The following is a 23,449-nucleotide window of genomic DNA, read 5'->3' on the forward strand; positions in this document are numbered from 1 at the left end:
ACTGTGTGATATAAAGAATATTCAGTGTACTCAGTATACTATAAATAAACTACAAATATACAATGTACACATGAGCTGGTGAGATTTGATTGCACAGGGATTGCCATCCCTTCAGGACATGTGATGTGGCACTATTGAAATTCCTGCCACAGGCTCAGAATGCAAATACATACAGTAATGTAATAGATAGCATCACGCATCGTTGACTGGTGGAGCAGAGAACAAGGGGAAAAAATAAATTATTCTGGCCCAACTTGTGTTGCTGCACTAGAATTTGCATGTTATCAGAGACAGAATATCTCAATCAAAATGTCACCCATTGCCTGTGGGCCACATACAGGCTTTGATAGCTCAAAGGGAATTTTCTGCACAGTAGGCCTTGATGTAAGGATTTTGTCTCTTAGAATTCACTAATCAGAGGAAGAATGATAAAAAGAAAAGCAGAAGAAAAAAAGAAAGAAGTGTTATTCTGCGCTCGTGATTTAAAGCAGTGTCACTGTCTGTATCTGTATTTGTATTCGGAATCAAAATGAAAATGGGAGTGGCCAAAACCAGAAGGATTTTTGATTGTCGGTTTGTTTGTTTGGTTGTTTGTTTTAAAATTAAATTGGAAAAATACCACTATGTCCTCAGAAACACGGGTAGGGGTCAGAGGTGAAAATTCCAGCACTGTGCACATGATCTATAAATTCTTTCTCTGACAATTTCTCAACCTCAGCTACATCATGTGCAGGACAGGTTTTAATCTCATTCATGATATTTTTGACTTTTTTTTTGTTGTTGTTGTTTTGTTTTTAATTTCCCAAAATGCAAACAATAGTGGAATAAATTGAACCACTGTGACCCTGATGAAGTAAAAACCTGAGAACTTTGACACAGGTTTATGTCCTGTGGGATCCCAGTGCTGACACAGGCTTCAGTCTCAATTCAATTTTTATTTGAAGCTTTCAATTAAAAAAAAAAAAAACTGGAATATTTTTCAATCTAAGCAAAGAACTCCAATTCAGTTATATCCCTATTCTACACTGTTTGATACAGCTGCACTTGTGTCTTTCTGACATCTCATATCAGCCTAATCTCATAAGCCAAAGGCAGATTAATTTTTTCAAATAGAAACTTTCTTTAAAGAATAAAATGTGTGAACCCTCTGAGTGACTAAGTCCAAGATTTACCCACTATTGATTTTTTTTATTAAAGAAAAAAACTTTTTAGTAAAGAGTGAAAAAAAGAGTTAAATATTCACATACATATTTCACACATGCAGCACAAACTTAACACCCTGCGCACACAGCTCCAGCCTCTTTCCTTAACACAGAGTGTGAGAACATTTGCTCTAAAATGAAGTTAGACATCTGATGGATGTGATGTTCTCTTGCTGGGCTTTAATATTAAAGATCAGTGCAGTGTCTATCAGATGCACTAATTATTCCACTGATTAAGGGGCTGTTTTGTTTTATGATGTTCTCATTTACTGGAGAAATGCAGCACCCTCTGTTGGAGAAGTACAGCATGGTATTTTCAGGGGAGAATGTGACGGACACCTGGGCTGATTAGAGAGCAGCAGCAGCTCAGTTCTTAATCAGCAGGACCAAATACCAACCTGTCCTGGCATCTTAGGCTCTGCCTGCTGGTATTTCCGCTTCCTTTAAATGACCTTTACCTAGTATGCTCTGGTACATGGAAACAAATAAGGACAAATGCCTTCTAAGACAAAATAATTTACAAATGCATGTTACTGTTGCAAATCAACAAACAAACAAACAAACAAACAAACAACTAGATTACAAAATAGACATCTTATATAATAATGGCATGATCTTTAGTAAAATTAGTCTTTATTATTATTATTATTATTATTATTAGTCTTGTTTTAATTACGAACAAAATTTGTTCCAATGAAAAGGCCACTGTCTTTTTTTTTTTTTAAACTGCATGACAGAGTGTGTCTAATAATATTCATGAATAATTAAATTCTACGCAGTTGGCCAAAATCCAACTTCCTAATTTACTAATTGTAATTAGGGACGATCAGGGAGTGTTTCTGTGGTATGTCCCAGGAGGCTGGATAGTTGCTTTCATTTCTCTGCTACCACATCTCATCACCTACATTAACCAACTGGCTTAAATTGGGTTTACTGCTGTTTCTAGTAACAGCGTCTGCACCAGACAAATCATTTTGAATGCTGTACTAATCGTGTAAATCTATATCATGTAGTAAGGAATAAAAGTAGTGTATGAATGAAAGAAGAAAATAATCTGAATCCCAGGTTTCTTTGTGCGCATGGTGGCAGGATGTAGGAAGCAGATGTCTGAGAGGTTACTGAGAACTAGAGGAAAAAGGCTTGAACAGTACAGGTAGTTGAACTTTTAAATGCCTGATTGCCCTGGCCACCTCCCTCTCTCTCTTTCTCCAGGAAAAGATGATGACTTCGGTTCACATTGCCAACAGAAATCAATTTGATTATTGCATAGAAGAGTGGGTCTTCTATTTTTAAACAATTCAGACAGGGTGTCTTTTTGAAACATCACTAAAATTGCATTCTCTCACTGGGATGTCGGCCTTCTCTTTCACTTGAAAGGCATGGCAAAGCACCACAAAGCAGGTTCACAATGCATGTCAACTCCCATTTTGACCGTGCAATATAAACATTGCAGAGCCGTAACCTGGCTCTGTAAAACAAGCCATTATGCTAAGCGTCACTATCAAGTAGCAGGCAGCAGTAAGAAAAATAATCTTTCAGCATCTGAGCACTTACATCTGCCCTCTCTCATTCCATAGCAGATCGCTGGGTCCTTCTTATAATCAGCTAACATACAGTAACAGGAACCTGCTTTGAAAATGAGACAAGCTGAGGGAGAAAAAAAGGAAATAGAAATAGACTGCAGCCTTTTGACTCAGTCCATTAATGTTGAGGTGTTGGGGATAGTGTCTCACTCATCCGTCACTCCGGGCCAGAAGTTCCAAATGTCAGACACAACAATTCTTCAGCAGCTTCGCCTCCTGCTTCACACAGACAGAGGCCAGATATTGTATCGAACGGGGGTGGTTGAGAACAAATACCAAGCATTCAGCTAATGCTTCTGTTCATTACAGCTGTCCTGATGAATGGCTCTATGGCACTTGGTCCCAAAGTTTCAACAGTTTGCCTGGGAAACTGCAGTGGCTTTCAGATCTTAGTCCAGCAAGAGGAGGGAAAGAGAGAGAGAGAGAGAGAGAGAGAGAAATTTAAACTGTAAAGGGTTTGTTGCTATGGTGACTGAGCAGCAGTAATAAAAAAAATGAAGGTCTAAAATGAAATTCAATAAGAGGGAGTTTAAAAGCACAACATATTTAGTTGTGTTTGACGGCACGGTCTGTATTACACACATCTCTTTCAGTCAACTAATGCATACAGACCATCAAGTGACTGAAACAATGCACAGCAGTAAATTTGCATGCATCAAGAAATTTAACGTGCAGATCGAGCACAAAAAATACAGTTAAAAAGTAGAAGCATTTCATTTGCCTCTCATTTTCATTTCTGAGGGTAGAATTTGAGGAGAGCAGCATGTGAGGCAAGCAATCATTTAAATTCAGCTTGCTTTGAGACTTGGCAGAATTCCAGACTCGGGATAATGGATCCAGACTAAAGGCAGCAGTTAATGAGAAATGTACATGACAAAAACCTTATGGTTCCTCATGTATAAGTGGCACCCCCTCATGCACCACCAAATGGGCACATCTGTAATTTAAGTGACCTTGATCGAGAGTATCATGTTAGTACACAAAAAGCAGCAGTGTGGATGGACTTGCAATGTGAGGACTTTAAGAGTCATCCAATACTCACAATAGTTTTTCATGTTGGAAATATATATATATATATATATATATATATATATATATATATATATATATATATTTTTTTTTTTTTTTTTTAATTTATTTTTTTTTTTGTATGGTGAAGCAATTCTTTCTCATTTGGTCCTAATGAGTTGATTCTCAATCATAAGTTCTTGATAAGCTTCTGCCAGGAACTTGAGATGCTTTGATTTGCTTTGAGGGAGAATGTAAATGTGTAAATTCTAACAAGCACAAGATGTGACCTACGCAAAAGCGCTTGGCTGGCAGAGAGAGCTGTCCTGAGGTTAGAGCTCCACACATCATCAGAGAGGGTCTGCAAAAACACCCCCCCATAGCATCACTGCCACTTCATGCGCTAGTGATGATCGGTTACTCAGGCCTCAAGTTCACATCGCCGACCTGAGATTGATGCCATGTTGATTTTTAATGATGTGCCACAGGATGCGGGCAGAGGCGGAGAGTGGCTGCAGATCCTGCACTGCTTCTGTGCTAAATGTCATCCTAATTATCTCACCGGCCAGCCAATGAGGAAGTAAACATTTACACTAACCCATAGCCCCCAAAGCAGACACCCAGTCCCAGACAGCTCCTCTAGTCCCACAGTCACTTTGTTCATATGCCTCATTTAGTGCTTATGATCTTCCTAGCACCCAGTCAAACCAGCCTGGAGTGAGAACATGCAGCTCATGTGTACCCGTACATTTCCTTTTTGTCCCCAAAAGGAAGCTATGATGCATGTGCAAAAGCAACAGGAATTGTTACTCTTGAACATATGCAATAATCAGCAAATGATTCAGTTGTTCAGTAAAAATAACAAAAATAAATCTATGAATTTTACACAAAAATGAAATTATTAAAATTCCCTAAATGCTTTGAGTACTGTACTAAATTAATTCGCGTAAATATGTGCCTAAGACCCATATATTTAACAGTTATTCCACAAAATCGAGTCATACATGGCTTATAGTGCTACGCGCCTCGTCGGCTATAAGCCATGTACGATGAGATTGAGTGGAATAACTATCCACATTCACTGGATTTTGAGAAACAAAGAAAGTATTTTTATTTTTTGCAAATTCAATAAATAAAACTTTATACAAAACATCTGACAAAATCATTTCCGCTTAGAATGTAAACAAACCGGTGAAATGACAGTAGCAATTTGTGAAAAACACTATAATATCTCATCTCATCTCATCTCATTATCTCTAGCCGCTTTATCCTTCTACAGGGTCGCAGGTAAGCTGGAGCCTATCCCAGCTGACTATGGGCGAAAAGCGGGGTACACCCTGGACAAGTCGCCAGGTCATCACAGGGCTGACACATAGACACAGACAACCATTCACACTCACATCTACGGTCAATTTAGAGTCACCAGTTAACCTAACCTGCATGTCTTTGGACTGTGGGGGAAACCGGAGCACCCGGAGGAAACCCACACGGACACGGGGAGAACATGCAAACTCCGCACAGAAAGGCCCTCGCCGGCCCCGGGGCTCGAACCCAGGACCTTCTTGCTGTGAGGCGACAGCGCTAACCACTACACCACCGTGCCGCCCCAACACTATAATAATTCTTGAAAAATAAAAAATATGTTCTTAACATCAAATACTTTCATTCCATATTTTGTTGCTTTAAAAAAATTTTTTTAGGGTTTTGTTTTCAAGTAAAGTTTTTATTTCGTCCTTGGTTGGTTCAGCAACACGCTCTACCATTTTGTTTTTCTCTACTCACGGTATATGAGCTGATAGCCTAGTAGTAGAGTAGCCAATCAGTGTGCGCAATTGCTCATATCCAGTGAATGTGGATGGAATAAAAATGTGTATGTTTTAGTTACTTTACGAGGTTAAATTATTTTTCTCTAAATTATTTTATTACTTACTGTTATTTAAGTGCTAGAAAAAAAGTATTTGAACTGATTGCATACTAATGTGGGGGCGTGGTCTTTTAACTGGATTTGCATATCCATGTGCACAACTTGAATTTTGAGCAGTATGGATGGGCCGTTTTCAATATTTCTTGTTTTATATTGGCTTCAAGGTCTATGGTTATGTTATTATGAAATCTTTTTGGAAGATGATGTATTTCAGTTAAGTTTTCGTAGTTCACTCTCTTTGGGTTTCTCAGTTAGGTGTATGGTTTGTGTGTGCAGGTGAGTCAATAAAGTATGTTTACTGAGCTTTATGAATTCAGTCTTTATGAAAAGTTGACGTAAGTGCATTTACCCCAGTGGAGTTGCGCTTTGGGTGAAACCATTAAAGGTATCAAACACAATTGATTTGTTTACTTTGTGCAAAAGTTAACTACTTAATGAAAGTTTGAGTGAAATGTACTAATTAAAAACAGCTAGTTACATTTTCTAAAAGTTGTTTTATAGCAGTGATCCTTTGTATCACGTCAACTTTACTTAAATTTAACTAAGACATTATGTGTGGTAATTGTTCCCATACTTTTCTCATTCCAATATGTTTTCAGTGTACCTACAATAATACCAATATTTATTCTCTGGAGAATTCTTTGAATGCTGTGTATTTGTTGCAGATTTGCTGGATGAAATCATGAACCTACAGTACATTAGTCTCTGTGAACACTGTGCTGGTGGGAATTTCCTACTATAACGCAAAATAAATACACATGATACATCGCATGACTTTCTCAAACTCAAAACCACAGAAACAGCCATAACATCAGTATCACTGTGATAAATGCTTTTTTAAAAATTAATATTCATACAGTTAAACACGGGATGATTTTAAAATTTATTTTAATTAGTAGTCAAATTTCAGTAGTCACATTGTACTTTACCTACTTCTGTAATACAGGGATAATCTGGAATACCGAGTCACTGTTTGCAACAGGATAAATAAGTGAAATAACTCTCACAGTCCTTCCTTGTGACAGCTCATCGACACATCCTGTTCCTGTGCAGTAACATTTTGTAGTGCTGACATGGAACAGTTGCATAAAGCCACGCAGCAGTGAGGATTTATTGAGATAGAAGTGGTCAGAGCTGACCTTTAGGGTCTAGAATGAATCACAGCTAGTCTTCATATCTAATGATCTGGAACCAGTCACCAGTGACCTTTCTACATGGCGTTCACAGTACAACATGAGCAGACCTGCTCTCAGAATAACCACTTACTAATCAAAGCTTCAAAAGGAGCTGCACTTTTGTTTGAATATTTGTACATGTTGGTGTGAAACTAAAAACAAGAGGACAACAAAACATATTATAGATGTTATAAATGTTCACACATCACATTATTCAATATTTATCTGTCTTTATTGTTATCGCTTGTACATCTGATGATTTCCTGTTCAAATTTTGTCTCATTTGACCAGTGAGTTTACAGGATGTACTGATATGTTTTGCTGGGAGACACAGCATGCAGTGGTGGCATGGGCCCCCTGCATCATCACAAACATCCAGTATTTCAATCATCCCTCTTCATTCTCATTAGCATAGCCCTGACGAAAAGGAGTGAACGAACTCCACAACACGTTGCCCTGCTATTATTTTGAAATAACGCAAGTATTTTTGTCTGTGCGATTATTTCTGGATAATTGGCTTCAGAATATAAGGCAATTATTTCTCAAAACTAATTATTTGCTCCCCGTTCCCTTACAACAAAGGTCATTTTTCACCCTGCAATTATGTTCTGAAATCAATGCTCTGATGTAGATATGTGGTGATTCTTTTTTCCTTATTCTCCCTCTCTTTCTCACTTTCCTGTCTCTTTCTCTTCTTTCATTCAGCATACAGGCATGACGGCTTGAGGGAGGCCTCTCATTGGCACATAGGGTGTTGTCCTGGTAACCATTTGGATGCAGTCGATGATGGGACAGACGCTGAGGCAGAGAGTGCAGCCGGTGCAGCTGTCCTGAACCACAGGCAAATGGGTCTCAGGGTCAAACATAATGGCCTGCCAGAGATAAAGGGGAGCACACACACGATTAGATTGGAATCATTATACCCTCAGCATGGGGCGACATGGAGCAACCAATGGACATTTAACAACACATGCATTTCCATATGTTCAACAGAACCAATACTCTTCCTATCCAGGATGTGCTGTGTCAAACTATGGAATTTTCATGTACTTATTTTGCAAAACACTGTGTGGGATTATTGAACTTAAAAATACCACAGCCTTTTCAATCAGCTGTGGAAGACAGTCATTGCTTACGTATAATATTCAGGGGCGTAGCTAGGATTTTTCAAGGGGGGGGGGTCACACACTGACTGGCAGCCTGAGTACATACCCGCAGGTTTGTAAATGAAAAAATACATTGAATACTTTGAGAAAATAACGTGGTCTTTGCATCATTCTTTCATCTCATGTTGTGAGCTGTTGAGATGTCAGACAATGATTAGGCCAAATCAGCTTTATCCGGCAGTGTATGGATAGCATGGAAGAATACACTATGGCACTATGTTTGCATCATTCTTTCATCTAAACAGTTATAAACTAGTTATAAACTAGTGCAATTATAAATCTTACCCTAGTCAACTGATCCAGATCTCTCTATTCTTGTTGTCTTACTGCTCATCGGCCAAAATGTTTCTGCCGTAAGTAAAAGGCGTCGTGGATGACGAATGGCAAAGATGTCAACGATCTTGTCAATGTTGATCGCTCTGCCATAGTGTATTCTTCCACGTTTTCTTGATGTTGTGTTCTAGAAACGGCACACTAAAACTTGGCTTCGAAGCCACAAAATGCAACTTTGATGGAAAAAAATATGTAATGAATTGCTTACCTCTCTTCACGTTGAAAGAAGGAGGAAAGTTACGCTTGTTTTGACATGGCAAATTATTAACATAAGAGGAAATACTTGTAATTTGCAACTAAAAAGACTGCAGCTACACTGGCAGCTTGACCATGCTTTCTAGTGCGATCGTGTTGCGCTTGCGCAGTACTGGGTTTTCGCTCCCAAACCACAGGAAGTCCATACAAGGTTATAGAAACCCTAATGAGGCTGAGGTGTCAATCTAGTTAAAAAAAAAAAGTTAGAAAAATTACAGTGGCCGCTTTTCTAATATTCTTATGCAGTTATTGAAAAAAATGTACCATATGGTCCAACAAGGGGGGGGTCATGGGCACCCCAGGAACCCAGCTATGCCCCTGATATTTTGCATTTAATGCTGGGCCACCTATTTGATCATGGCACATTATGCTGATAAACACCCCTCTTTATTAGAAACCATTAATAACTTGTAATCCCTCTCAGAGATCCATTCACCAACAATGAGTGTCACAATGAACAATTACTGCATTGATAAAACTGCCTCACTACTTCATCAATACCCTTATGATAAATTGGAGGAGACATTTATTTTAGCAACAGAAAGCGGAGACAAATACTTTAATAAAACTGTCACAGCTGTCCCGTCCTGTGTTCCTCTATGAGTCAAGGCAGAGATGGGATTGCACTATTTTCACTCCTCATATGCATCAGTGGCCTGCTTAGCAAACAAGGCTGGATAATGAGGTGCTTTTAGGCTCTGGTGTTTGGGCCTGAGAAGCTCATCATCCACTTTTTAATTGTTTGTTTCAGTAGTGAGCTAAATGTTAAGTGTAAAATTTTGAGCTGGCTAGAATCATCTCAGTACCAGTGTTGAAATGTAGGAGCAGAAACAGTGTAATGACCTCTCTCTCTCTGCAGCTAGTGGCTATGTAGCTGTGGTTGAGGGGGCTCGAGCCAGTGAAAAGGGAAAAGGTTATGGCCAGTGGCTCCGGGCTGTGGGTTTCTGTTGGTACAGGCATTCAGGCTGTGTGCATTTTGTGTGTGGGTGGATGGATGGATGCAAGCACCTGGTATCCAGAGTCGTTGCAGGTCATGTAACACTTTCCACAGTTGATGCACATCTCTTCATCTATGAGAGCCTGCACTTGCTCTTGGTTGTTCAGCTCCTGGTATGCTCCAATGTACTTCAGAGCTCGGGCTATCACATCCTGACCACAGAGGACAAATAAGTGCAATCCAACACATAAGGCCAAAATAAAACCTCCAGTTTACACTGTAATGCCTTGTCATTCAAAAGCAATACCAAGAGATCATGGGTTGAGAGGTGTAAATAAACTCTTACCTTAACAGCTGGCACAGGTTTCTTAGGGCTGTTAATTCTTGAGCTACTGGAAGGAGGTGTGTTGTCTTTGACATCTGTTAGCTTCTTTTTGTAGGCTGCTATGGCCAGCTTCCTCTCCTCAAGATACGGACCAAAATTTGGCAATTTCTGGAAAGGTAAAACACAACTCTGTGAAAATACTCAGTCATCCAGATACATAGTAATCTGTGGTTGGTAGAAGAGAGCAACTGGACTTGCTTGAAAAGTCTTGAAGACGTTTTGCCTCTCGTCCGAAAGGCATCCTCAGTTCTGTCTGTCTAATAGGGAGTATCAAGTATTTATCCTCTCATGGATCATCATAGAATCCAAATCAGAATGCTGATGGCTGCATTGTAGGTGGCTGATAGATGTCATAGACACCCACCTCTGTTCAATGATGGTCGTTCCAGGTTGACAAAAATGAACGATCCTCTCTGGCTAAGATGTCTGCCAGTTTTCAAGCAAGTCCAGTTGCTCTCTTCTACCAACCACAGATTAAAACACAACTCAAATTTAAATTTGATTTAAAATTATTAAATTTAATAATTTAATACAGCTGGGGGAAAAAATAATATCCATGCCATTGTTGTAGCTGAGTCACTAAACCTCAAGTCCGAGTCTAGTCTTGAGTCCCCAGTGTTTAAGTCCGAGTCAAGTCCAAGTCATTAAAGAAAAAAAAAAATTCGAGTCGAGTCCAACACTCCAACCACACCATTTGACGGTGGCTGTTTTAGCGCTATTAACATTAGTTTGTTCCTGAACATGACGTATGAACAGGTGAATGTTTGTTCTCTTTGTCAGGGAGTGCGAAATATTCTGTCAGAGATGGTTGGGAGACGGATGTAAGTGCAGAAGGTGTGCTAATTAATCCAAGTGAAGATATAAACAATCCAGAATGGCAAGCAAAATTGTAAAACAGTGAAACAGGCAATAGGTCAAGCGAGGCACAAACAGGCTATTGTAGACTTGGCAGAATCAAATACAAGAAACAGGAACTCAGGAAACCAAACAAGGAAATAAGGCGCAGTAATGTGTCAGCAACACAACTCAATACTTTGTAAAGTAAGTGTGTTTTCACAGTTTTTATATCGGCACACTTAATCCTCTGCAGGTGTGAGTCGTTTATGGCGCGCACACGACAGTCTGCTTGGCACGCGCACTGTCTGGAGCACACCCGAGAGTCTACCTGATGCACGCACCAAGGCGTGCAGGTGTGACACTCTGACATGAACTTAGTATAAAATTAATGTAGATATAAATATCTTATGCCAAATTATTATGGCATGTTACCAAAAAAGAAAGAAAAAATCCAAGTCCTCGTCTCCATTTTCTCATCTCATCTCTAGCCGCTTTATCCTGTTCTACAGGGTCGCAGGCAAGCTGGAGCCTATCCCAGCTGACTACGGGCGAAAGGCGGGGTACACCCTGGACAAGTCGCCAGGTCATCACAGGGCTGACACACAGACACAGACAACCATTCACACTCACATTCACACCTACGGTCAATTTAGAGTCACCAGTTAACCTAACTGCATGTCTTTGGACTGTGGAGGAAACCGGAGCACCCGGAGGAAACCCACACGGGGAGAACATGCAAACTCCACACAGAAAGGCCCTCGCCGGCCACGGGGCTCGAACCCGGACCTTCTTGCTGTGAGGCGACAGCACTAACCACTACACCACCATCAGTGCTCAAGTCTGATTTGAGTCATGAGTCCTTAAAATTAGGGCACGAGTCGGACTTGAGTACTACAAGCCTGAACCACGCTGCTTAAATCCATAATAAAAACAAATCCAATTCTTTAGTATTTTCTAAATAATTGGAAGCTGGCAAACTACTCATCTACAGTATTCAATACAATATTTTCTAGTCTCTGCTGTACCTTCTGCATCTTATTTAAACATACGTACGTCTTTATAACAATTTAATCCAGTGATGTGTTCTCTGGTGTTTACGCTTTCAAGTCATTTGGCTTTAGATACCATATGAACTAAAGCATCAATCCTGCTTCACTCATTAGTGCATCAGAGAAAAACAAACACTGGGAAGAAGCGAATAAAAGCTCAAAGATGACTGGCCTGACTGCATTAAAGCCCCAGCACTCCCTTTTTTTGAGGAGAGGCTACCGATTTTCATCACAGAAAATCAACAAGATCCTTTGGTCAATATAATAATTTAAGCAACCTGAGACAGCACTCATTTCACTGCATGCAGGGATGAATCTGAAAAGCTGGCGCTATACGTCACACAGAGAACACATTTTAATGCTGAAAAAAAAACCCATTACACCAAGTATTATCTCTATTATATCTAAAAACTGTTTGTGCATAAAAAGGGAAATGAATGTTATTACTGGTCATGCTAGGTAATTTCCTTGGTTTAGTGCACACCTATCTTTTGAAAGCCCTGTACTGTAAAATCATGCAATATATTTGCAAAAATATTCATCTGCCATTTGACACTACCGTGCCAAAAAGAAGGGATTCCTGATAATGTTATTCCAAAGAAGTGATCTGAGAAGAAACACTGTAACTACATGCAGTTATCATACGCACTTCTACGATGTTCATTATCATGTAGAGCTTTAGAAGATAAATATTTTCACCTGAGAAACAGCACTGCTCACTTTATTGCATAGCGTACATCCAGCAAAATTGTCCTTTTGTTAAATTGCTAGGTTTCTAATAGTGTACCATTGAAGCTTCTATACTCATAGACAAAATAATACCTGAATTTGTGAACAAACATGAGAAGTAAAGGCAGAAGAGTGAGATTCAGCTTTATCCTGCATCAGTGTCTGCTCAATGCCAGCCCCCCAAACCTACAAGACTGATCACAGCACTGCTGCCTCATGCCTAATAAGATCAACAGTAATGGAATCCATGCAAATGTGAAATTAATGCCTTCTCTTTCAATCTGGCTTTTCCCTCATCCAATTCTCTTCTCCCTAACTCCCTCTATAGCCCCTCTTCCCGATCCACTCTCTATCTTGTGCGATTCATGGTGAGGTAATTTGACGTGAGCTTCACCCAGTCACCCCATTATCGTCACACACAGCTGCTCATCGGCAGGAACCCAGCACTGAAGAGCAGCCGACAGATTTCACTGCAGCACTGCATCTTCTAGCATGTGCTTACGTGCAGATATACCTGCTCATCGTGATTCCCTCAGATTACCATATATTCATGACTGTTTCTGCATGCTGCTGCCCAGGACGGAGGAAAAAGGAATTATGGGTCGGCTGGCTGGCAGTTTGTCTTCAGCCTGCTGAGGATGGGGGTTGGCCTATGCTTCATGAAAATAGTGGGCATAAGGGACAAGCAGCTGTGGTAGCAGGACGCGGTGCTGCGCTTGTGTAAAAAACGCAATCACATGCACCAGGCTGAACACTTCTATTTCATTTCATCCTCCCTGGTGGGAGGGCACAGCAGGACAGGCCAACTAGTTGAAACACACATGGTTATGAATACTGGTTGTTGTTGTTTTTCTCCATCTGCAGATGTTTCCTTGTAGTTAAGTCAAGTTTATTTGTATAGTGCTTTTAACAACAGACATTGTCACAAAGGAGCTTTACAGAAAAATAAAGAATTTAAACCTATAAGCTAATTTTATCCCAAATAAATGTATTTATCCCTGATGAGCAAGCCTGTGGCGACGGTGGCAAAGAAAAACTTCCTCAGATGACATGAGGAAGAAATCTTGAGAGGAACCAGACTCAGAAGGGAACCTGTCCTCATCTGGGTGATAACAGATAGCATGATTATTAATAACTTGCTTCTATAACGGCTTCCTATATAGTCACAAAGTATAACGGTGTAACCAGGAAATTCATCATAGTTTTAGCATGAAGTCTATTTTGTTGACGTTATCAGCTGTTCATTGATGGAGACTTGAGTGCAAAACTGTTCATGACAACTGCAGTCCTAAAGTTATCATGCCAATTGTAGTCCTCAGCCATCATAACAAAACTGTAAGTGTCCAGAGCCATCTTCTAAGTGTGTCTTTTGACTGTCCATATGGGGCCATCCTCCACAGGAGCAATGTGGTGAGAACTCCAGCCAGAAGTAGGGCATCAGGATGGATCAGGCAGGTCCGAAGAGTAAAAGTCCTTTAAAACTGCAATCCAGAAACCCCTGTCACCATAAAAGCAAATGATTCTTCATAAGCCTGGACAAATATAGAGTTGGCACAGTGAGTTACTGCAGCCCCTAATGAGAGCATTATCTAAAGCCACACAGCTGAAACGCCCTTCGTTCTACTTGCAAAAATCTAACAAAAGCTGTTTCAGTGTCCGTATTATTTCAATATTTAATTGGCAGGAATCCTTAATGCATTGTTCTGCAGTTTTAAAGATTAGCCATCCTTACTAAATGTTTGGGTATAAGCTCGTTTTAGTAGAGAGAAACATTGAGAATTTCAACTTAAGGGGGAAAAGGGGAAATATGGCAAGATTTTAACAGGCATGAAGGAGGCACATATAATTTAAAGGTGAAATAAAATCTATTATTTTCGAGTTGGAGGACTTTAACCAATAGACTCTGTCAAAAAGCAGCTTTATAAAAATCCAGATGTACCATACATGCTGATAATGTAGATAAATATTTTTAATTGTAGAACACAAATCATATCACTCCCATTTTAAAATGCATAAATCCAAATCCTTTTTGACATCTTCCTATGCATGTAAGTCACAGACTGTATTACACAATGTACATGTATCTTTATCCTGTGTGAGGATGCTATGATACACAGTATATATACAGCATGCACAGTATTTTTTGTCAATTAATCCAATACGGTAAGCTTGTTACTCCTTTAAAAGCATAATAATCATGCCAGAGTAGAACTGAGCCCAGTAATTAATGATGAAACAGTCCTAATTAATTCAACCAGACAACACAAACTCACCCACAATACAGTTCTTTCCTTTTCTTCACCTGTCATCTGCCAGCAACCATTACAGGGCATGAAAAAGTACATTAAGCTCAAAGGCCTATCAGCAGAAACTACACACACACACACACACACACACACACACACACACACACACACACACACACACACACACACACACACACACAGGGAGGGGGAGGATTCCCAGTGAGACATCAGACTAGTCAAACTCAGTAGTAGGCATGGCACAAAGTAGGAAGACACTCACTTTGGCTCATTAAGACACAGTAGCATCTCTCTGCTTTCCTCATGTTCTGCATGATAGCCCCTATTTGTTGTGTAATAATTCAGCAGCCTCTGTTTAAAAGTTGCCTGAGCTGGTGAGCTGTGTCTGCTTTAATGAAACGTATTGGGTGGTATGGAATACCCTGTCTGCCAAGCCCATGCCTTCAGCTACCATGCAGACTTTCCTAATTGGTTGCCATGTTTCCTCAACACGCACATGCATAGACAAACCACACACACACACACACACACACACACACACACACACACACACACACACACACACACTGTCGTCAGTTTGAACTGTCTTTGTGTTTTTTCTTTGCGCTGCCCTCCTCCCAAAGCAAACTTGTAAATAAATCTAGGGTGTGAGCTAGCGAAGACAACAAATAACCCATTGGGTGCATCTGTGATAATAAATGAGAGAGGTTTGCTGCTTGACATGAATAACTGTCAGTGCAGAGCACCATTTAGCAGACAGGAAATTAGTACTGGAGGAGAAATGGGGCAACCTGTTTCACCTCTCAACTTCCCTGCATTATACGGATTACATATTAAATTATAATTTAATTCAGCAGTGACTTAATAACTTCCCCCAAACTGTCTTCAGTAGTCATCATTTGTAGCCCTACACATAAAAGGTAATTTGTGAAATAAAAATCCAACAAAACACAAGGTGGGTTTATGGATGACGCCAACTGAATGGAAAGAAAATAGTCAGCTTTAAGTGATAATCAAAGGTTGATTATTATTTTTTCTATTATATAGCAGGCAATGCACCATTAGTTCTTTTCTATACAGGCTGATACAGTAGTTCTCAACCAGCCTAACACCTTCATCCTCATGTCTTGTCTCTGGGGCCTGATATGTTCAGGCAAATCCCATCCAGCAGGCCCACACCGATGACAATAACTGTACATCTTCACTGTGGCCAGGCTAATAGGACAGAGGCTTGCTGATTCCTCTCCCATCTCATATGCACTAAAGCAATTCTCTAAACAGTTTTCTAAAGGCTTACATCGCCTACTCACAGCTTCACACACTAATGACCCTGTATGTCACATGAAATTGATTAATAATTAATTGGGTTTTTGGATTAAAAGCTAGGATGTTGGATTATGGGTTTGAAAGTAGTGTCACTGTTTCTCGGCCCATTATGATATAACAAATGTGGGTGCAGGAAAAGAAGCACTGTTCCATAATGAAATACAGGATAAAATTAATGTAATATAGGATAAAATGAATGCAATACATTCTTCTGGAAATATTTATGAGAATTTAGGTTATATAGTAAATATTCTTTGGATGTATTCACAGTTCAAAAGTTATTCTGGTATTTATGACAGGAAAGTTCTCCATATTCAGAACCACGCTGTACAGATACTTCAACAGAATTTCTAGGCAGTCAGTTGTTTTTTTTTTTAAATTACCTGTGTGCAGTTCATGCCAGTTCATACAGTTCCCTGTTTCTTCTTGTTTTCTTAAACACTGTGGGCATAGAGGCACCATATCTGTGCTCTCATCTAAAGGAAATGTGAACTCATTTGCTATGGTTACAGCTCACTGTAAGTAAGTGTAGTTCATAATTTTATTATAATAATTAATGTGCCATATAAATTTTTTTCTATCGAGGTATTCTTACCTCTGAGCTCCTCTGAGTGCACAAATTAAAAAAGATATCTTTTGGTGGCACCCTCAGGGCTTCAAAGGTTAATTATTTCATAACGCCATATTTATATATATTTAATATTGCCCTACAAAGGTGTTTCTTTTTTTCAGTGTATTTGCAGACAAAAACATAAAAGAAAAAAGAGTGGAGTGAGTGAGAAGTATATTAGAGTGGTGCAAGACATGTATGAGAACAGTGAAACAGCAGTGAGGTGTGCGGTTGGAACGACTGAATGGTTCAAGGTGAAGGTGGGACTTCATCAAGGATCTGCTTTGAGTCCTTTTTTGTTTGCCATAGTGATGGATAGCTTGACGGACGAAGTGAGGCAAGAGTCACCATGGAACATGATGTTTGCGGATGATATTGTGATATGTGGTGAAAGTAGAAAGGAGGTTGAGTTGGGTTTGGAGAGATGGAGGTATGCATTGGAACGAAGAGGAATGAAGGTGAGCAGTAGCAAAACAGAATACATGTGCATCAATGAGAATGGGGATGAGAGAGTAGTGAAGATGCAAGGAGTAGACGTAAAGAAAGTCGGTGAATTCAAGTACCTGGGGTCAACTGTGCAGGAAAATGGGGGCTGTGATAGTGAGGTGAGAAAGAGAGTGCAGGCAGGGTGGAGCAGTTGGAGAAGGATTTCGGGAGTCATTTGTGACAGGAAAGTCCCAGCAAGAGTGAAAGGTAAGATGTATAAGACAGTAGTGAGAGCAGCTGTGATGTATGGATTGGAGATAGTACCCTTAACGAAGAGACAGGAGGCAAAGTTGGAGGTGGCAGAGTTGAGGATGTTAAGATTTGCGATGGGAGTGACGAGGTTGGACAGGATAAGGAACGAGCACAGCAGAGGGACAGCACATGTGGAGAGCTTGGGAATTAAGCTAAGAGAGATGAGACTGAGATGGTATGGGTACATCCTGAGAAGCGATGCAGAGCATGTTGGAAGGAGAATGTTGAGGATGGAGCTGCCAGGCACACGAAAACGAGGACGGCCAAAGAGGAGATACATGGATGTGGTGAGAGAGGACATGAAAGTGGCAGGTGTGGTAGAGAAGGATACGGAAGACAGGGAGCAATGGAGACGAAAGCTCCGCTGTGGTGACCCCTAATCGGGAGCAGCCAAAAGAAGAAGAAGATTTGCAGACAAAAACATGTATGTCACTGTGAAATACTGTGGTTACAACAAACTGTCAGACTGTGGCACTCGATTTACTGCTCCTTGTGTAAGAAAAACTTATTTAAGCTCAAGTTCAGAAACAAACATAAGTGAGACACAACTCAAACTCTTCACTGTGTACGTTCATAATGTGTAATTTTCAAAGCAACTGTAGTAAGCCTGTAGATAATTCTCATGTCTGAACATAGCTAAAATTCGGCATATCAGGTGAAAATTCAAATTCAATCCAAAATGTTTGAAATGACTCTCACTGAATTCAGAATATCATATTTTTTACAGGATTAAAATATGCTTATCTATTCTTGAGATATTACAAATCAAAGATTGAAAAAAAAGGCTTAATTTTGAGAAAGCTGCTGTAATATTATGTATGAGGATAACATGGTCCAAAATGGGCCTTATTAATGAATGAGATCAAATGTTTTTTCTTAATAACTTTTCTAATTTTCAAGATATTTACATGGAAATTGGCAGGCACATAGATGGTTGTATACTGAATACAAAGTTTGAAAAATTAGTAAAAACAAATTATGCAAATTAGTTTTAATTAGTATTAATTATGCTAATTAGGGAAACATTCAATTGGTACACAATAAAAAAAGTAATAAAAGATTATTTCTAATACCTTCTTTGTGTTCTGTAGGCCTTTGTATTTCTCAAAAGTAGGACCTACTAGTGTTTATATTAAAGAATATGAAAGATTATTTTGATTAATATTCACAGCTTTCAAGGCTAGGAATAACTGTGTGAACCACATCCAATAAACAATTCCAGTTAACTGAATTGAAATTGGCACTCACGTTTCTGACTTCTGTTTTTTTTTAAATATCATTCTGATCACTAAGCTCTCAATATTTTTCATCAAAACAACTACAGTTATATTCTAAAATAGTTATTTATTTACATGAATCAGGTTTGTTTGAAAAAAATAAGTCAGTAAAGCTATGAAAACTCACTTCAAAGTCATGTGTGAATCCATCCATCCATCCATTATCTGTAGCCGCTTATCCTGTGCAGGGTTGCAGGCGAGCTGGAGCCTATCCCAGCTGACTATGGGTGAGAGGCGGGTTACACCCTGGACAAGTTGCCAGGTCATCGCAGGGCTGACACATAGAGACAAACAACCATTCACACTCACATTCACACCTACGGTCAATTTAGAGTCACCAGTTAACCTAACCTGCATGTCTTTGGACTGTGGGGGAAACCGGAGCACCTGGAGGAAGCCCATGCAGACACGGGGAGAACATGCAAACTCCGCACAGAAAGGCTCTCGCTGGCCACTGGGCTCGAACCCAGGACCATGTTTTTGTGAGGCGACAGTGTTAACCACTAAACCACCGTGCCACCCATCTGTGAATCATAACATCAAAATTAGCTGTTGGAAAATTTTGCTGACTACTTCATCAGAAACAGTGAGAGCTAGACAGCATCCCTATAAAAGTTATCTGATTGATATCCATGAGTAATCCAGTCAGAAACCAATCAGAAGAGAGCCTTACCACTTTCCTGTTACTCAAAACGTACTGGCAGTTTCCCGACGTCATGTGAGCAGTGTTTTTACTCTGTTGTACCAACTTCACCCTGCCGTTACTCCCAAAGCACTGAACAGATCTTAATGAGATAAATTTCTTTGGAAAGGAGAAATTATAAGCTTTTTAATGATAGTATTCATGATAGAAAATGCTCAAGAGTTAAGTAATGACAGTTTTGGAAACTTAGATGAGAGTCTGCATGCACAATTTTCACAGCATGGCCAGCGAGTGTCTGATATGCCTACTAAAATGTGCGCAATTTCAGTATTCACAGAGTATGATGGCTCAATGAATGTCTTAATATACAAATAACGTAAATTATATGCTGTGGCCTTCACAATCACCAGATCTCAATCCAACTGAAAACCTGTGGGGGATCATCATCATCATCATCATCGTCGTCATCATCAAAACATCAACTGTGGGAATATCTTATGGAAGATTGATGTTTCATTTCTCCAGTACATGACACGTAGATAATAGGTCAGTGATGCTTTTCTGATGACCTGTGGCAGCCCAACATCTTACCTAAACATTATACACTCATTGAACACTTTATTAGGAACATTTTACTAATACTGGGTAGGGTCTTCCTTTTCTCTCAGAACAGCCTCAGTTCTTGGTAGTGTGGATTCCACAAGATGTTGAAAACATTCCTTTGAGATTCTGGTCCATGTTGACAAGATTACATCACGCAATTCCTGCAGATTTTTCAGGTGCATTTTTCATTCTGCAAATCTCTCAATTTACCACATCCCAAAAGTGTTCTATTGGAGTCAGATCCAGGGATTGTGAAGGCCACTGAAGAACACTGAACTTATTGTCACGTTCATGAACCCAATTTGAGATGCCTTTTGGTTTGGGACATAGTGCATTATTATACTGGAAGTAGCCATTAGAAGATAGTAAATTGTGGCCATGAAGGGATACACATGACCAGCAACAATACTCAAATAGTTTGTGGCATTCAAGTGATGATTTATTGGTATTAATGAGCCCAAAGTGTGCCAAGAAAACATTCCCCATATCATTACACCACCTCCACTGACCTGGACTGTTGACACAAGGTTGTGACCATGGATTCATACTGTTGGTGCCAAATTCTGACTGTGTACCTCAGTAGAAATCAAGATTCATCAGACCAGGCTACCAGGTTTTTCCAGTCTTCAACTGTCCAGTTTTGGTGAGCCTGAGCCCACTGCAGCCCCAACTTTCTGTTCTTGGCTGACAGAAGTGGAACCCTTCTGTTGTGGTCTTTCCTGTTGCAGTCCATCCCCATCAAGGTTTGATGTATTGTACATTCTGAGATGCTTTTCTGCTCACCACAATTGTACAGAGTGCTTCTCTGAGTTACTGTAGCCTTTCTGTAAGCTTGAACCAACCTGGCCATTCCACATAAATGCTCACTGGATGTTTTTCCTTTATTGCACCATTCTGTTGTGTGTCAGTCCCAGGAGATCAGCAGTTATAGAAATAATCAAACCAGCCCGTCTGGCACTACAACCATGCCATAGTCAAAATCACTGAGATCACATTTTCCCCATTCTGATGGTTGATGAGGATATTCCCTGAAGTTGCTGGCCCATATCTGCATGATTTTATGCATTGCACTGTGGCCACACAATTGACTGTTTAGACAATTGCATGAATGAGTAGGTATACAGATGTTCCTTGTGCTCGGTGAGTGTATATTGCTCTCCTTTAATCTGTCACCAGTAATAGTAAAACATTCCTTAAAATTTGGACATAAGCAGTTAATATGAAGTACAGGAAAAAATATATATTTAAATTTATATATAAATATGAAGAGTTCAAGTGCAAAAGCCGAAAAGTGCCAACCTGGAAAAAACTGAACCAATACCATCAGCCGATTGAAAGATCTGTTCATTTTTGTAAAACCAGACATCTCCATTGTAAAGTCCCACTATATTTGCAGTTTTGTTTCAGAAATGGATATCTTCCATGTCCCATTTTTCAACTCGAATAGTTGATGAATGGTTGTTGATCTCTGTGTTAGCCCTGTGATAGATTGGTGACCTGCCCAGGGTGTAACCTGCTTGGGATTGGCTCCAGTTTCCCCTGTGACCCTGACAGATAAGCGGATTAGATAATGGATGCATGAATGGATGGATTCAGTTAAACCCGTTATAGTGTATGAATCTATTCTGCATGTATCGCACTTGAAAAATACTCTAGGGACAATTTTTGGGGCCACCCTGTAGAAATCAAAGTTGAAAAACCTTCAAGGAAGCACCGTCATTCTACTTTCTGACTTTCTGTGAAGGATTCCAACTTGGAGTGCAATGCAATGCTACGTGACATGTTGCGTAGCTCAGGTACAATCCAGAATGACTACTTTGTTTGTTGGTTGGCTCATGGCTTTAATCCCCCTGTTTTTTTTTTTTTTTTTTTTTTTTGTGTGTGTGTGCGCGCGCATTTTTTGAAGTTATATCCTAAATTTGGACTTGCATGTTCAAAAATATAAATTGTGGAGTTGTCTGGTTTTGCTGCCAAAAGTGATCAAAATCCTCTTTTTAATTTTGCTTTAATAAAGTTGGATTTTTCAGATCATGACAATTAATTACTTATTGCATATCAGTTCAGATTACACCTATATGGTCAGTTCTACCAGAGAAATCATCCATCCATCCATCCATCCATCCATGATCTGTAGCCGCTTATCCTGTTCTACAGGGTCGCAGGCAAGCTGGAGCCTATCCCAGGTGACTATGGGCGAGAGGTGGGGTATACCCTGGACAAGTCGCCAGGTTATCACAGCCAGGGAAATCAGACTTTTTTTTTCAGAAAACAAGAAAAATGGAGTTGCCTGAACTCTTTACATAGAAATACATATATTTTAAACAGCTTCTGAATTTTTTTTAACATTAATAAAGGCTAAGTCTAAAATATGTATAAATACAATAATCATTTATTTAAGCCTAGTAACTCTTTCATTTGGATCTACCATTTAGACACATTATGACAGATACATAACTTTACACACACACACACACACACACACACACACACACACACACACACACACACACACACACACACACACACACCATCTGCTCCAGCTACTCCATTCCTAACAAAGCATGAGGGCCAATCTGTGGCTGCTGACTGAGGCAGGGAAAGCAGGCTGGCTGAAGGCTTCATTACCACCACATGCCTGCCAGGCAGCATGGCACCACACAGTCAGCCAAACTGCTATTAAAGAGCCTCCATGCTCCCACCTGCTGGCTGCCGCTCAGCATGCCCATTCTCCTATCCTGCACTTGGAGCGTTTGGACAGCAGCACTGGGGTGGGGTATGGTTGCAGGCAGGACTTTGGGGCAATGTCGGTTCCTCCATGTTCCCACATACTGGTGAGGTGCAGTGCTCTTTTAAAGCTAGTGGGAACCTACTTGCCAGTCTTTAGGAGTTAGCAGTACTTGAGCAACAGCCATGTGCCTCATGTAGGAACAAGAATGTAGCCTACATTTCATATTACAGTGATAGCAGGAACCACTTTGCTACACACGCAGTACAATGAGCTCAAATCTGCTGCTTTTTATTGGACATGCTGCATTACTGCTGGCCCACTGTGTGTGAAAACCCCAAATGGAATAGCTCACTTAGGCATCAAAGATATTCTGCTCATCCCTTGAGCTAGCAACGTTCACCACGGAGTCTGCCTGCTTGAGACAGCTCTCTGACTGCCTACATTAAACAAAGAGAGAGAAAATATGTCTTTAGCTGAGCTCTGCTTTAGGCTCCCCTTTATCAACTGCCATTCCTGTGAATTGCCATGACAGTGACATGCACTCAGCCTCTTGCTCTCTCATTTCATAGGTTGAGTTATAGAGCTATCAGACTGCCTTTTCCTGCTAGCCTGCCTCATATTCTCTCGCCAGCTCACTTATTCTCCAGCTCCTCTCCTCTACCATGTGCACTTAAAGT

The 23,449-nt window shown here is 40.0% G+C and overlaps 1 protein-coding gene across 1 annotated transcript in view; it reads right to left on the reverse strand.

Annotated features, from left to right (window-relative positions):
• Positions 1-6,588: 6,588 nt before the first annotated feature.
• The window catches only part of dpyda.1 (dihydropyrimidine dehydrogenase a, tandem duplicate 1), a 326,140-nt gene continuing 309,279 nt past the window's right edge, over positions 6,589-23,449 (reverse strand). Inside the window, exons 21-23 of the mRNA XM_060922033.1 lie at positions 9,930-10,076; positions 9,655-9,795; positions 6,589-7,764 (exon numbers count right to left, since the gene is read on the reverse strand). Of these exons, the coding sequence (XP_060778016.1) occupies positions 7,594-7,764; positions 9,655-9,795; positions 9,930-10,076 (459 nt within the window). The 3' untranslated portion in view covers positions 6,589-7,593. The remainder of the gene's footprint in view (positions 7,765-9,654; positions 9,796-9,929; positions 10,077-23,449) is intronic.

The sequence above is a fragment of the Neoarius graeffei genome, chromosome 5, assembly GCF_027579695.1.
Source record: "Neoarius graeffei isolate fNeoGra1 chromosome 5, fNeoGra1.pri, whole genome shotgun sequence".
NCBI classification, from domain to species: Eukaryota; Metazoa; Chordata; class Actinopteri; order Siluriformes; family Ariidae; genus Neoarius; species Neoarius graeffei.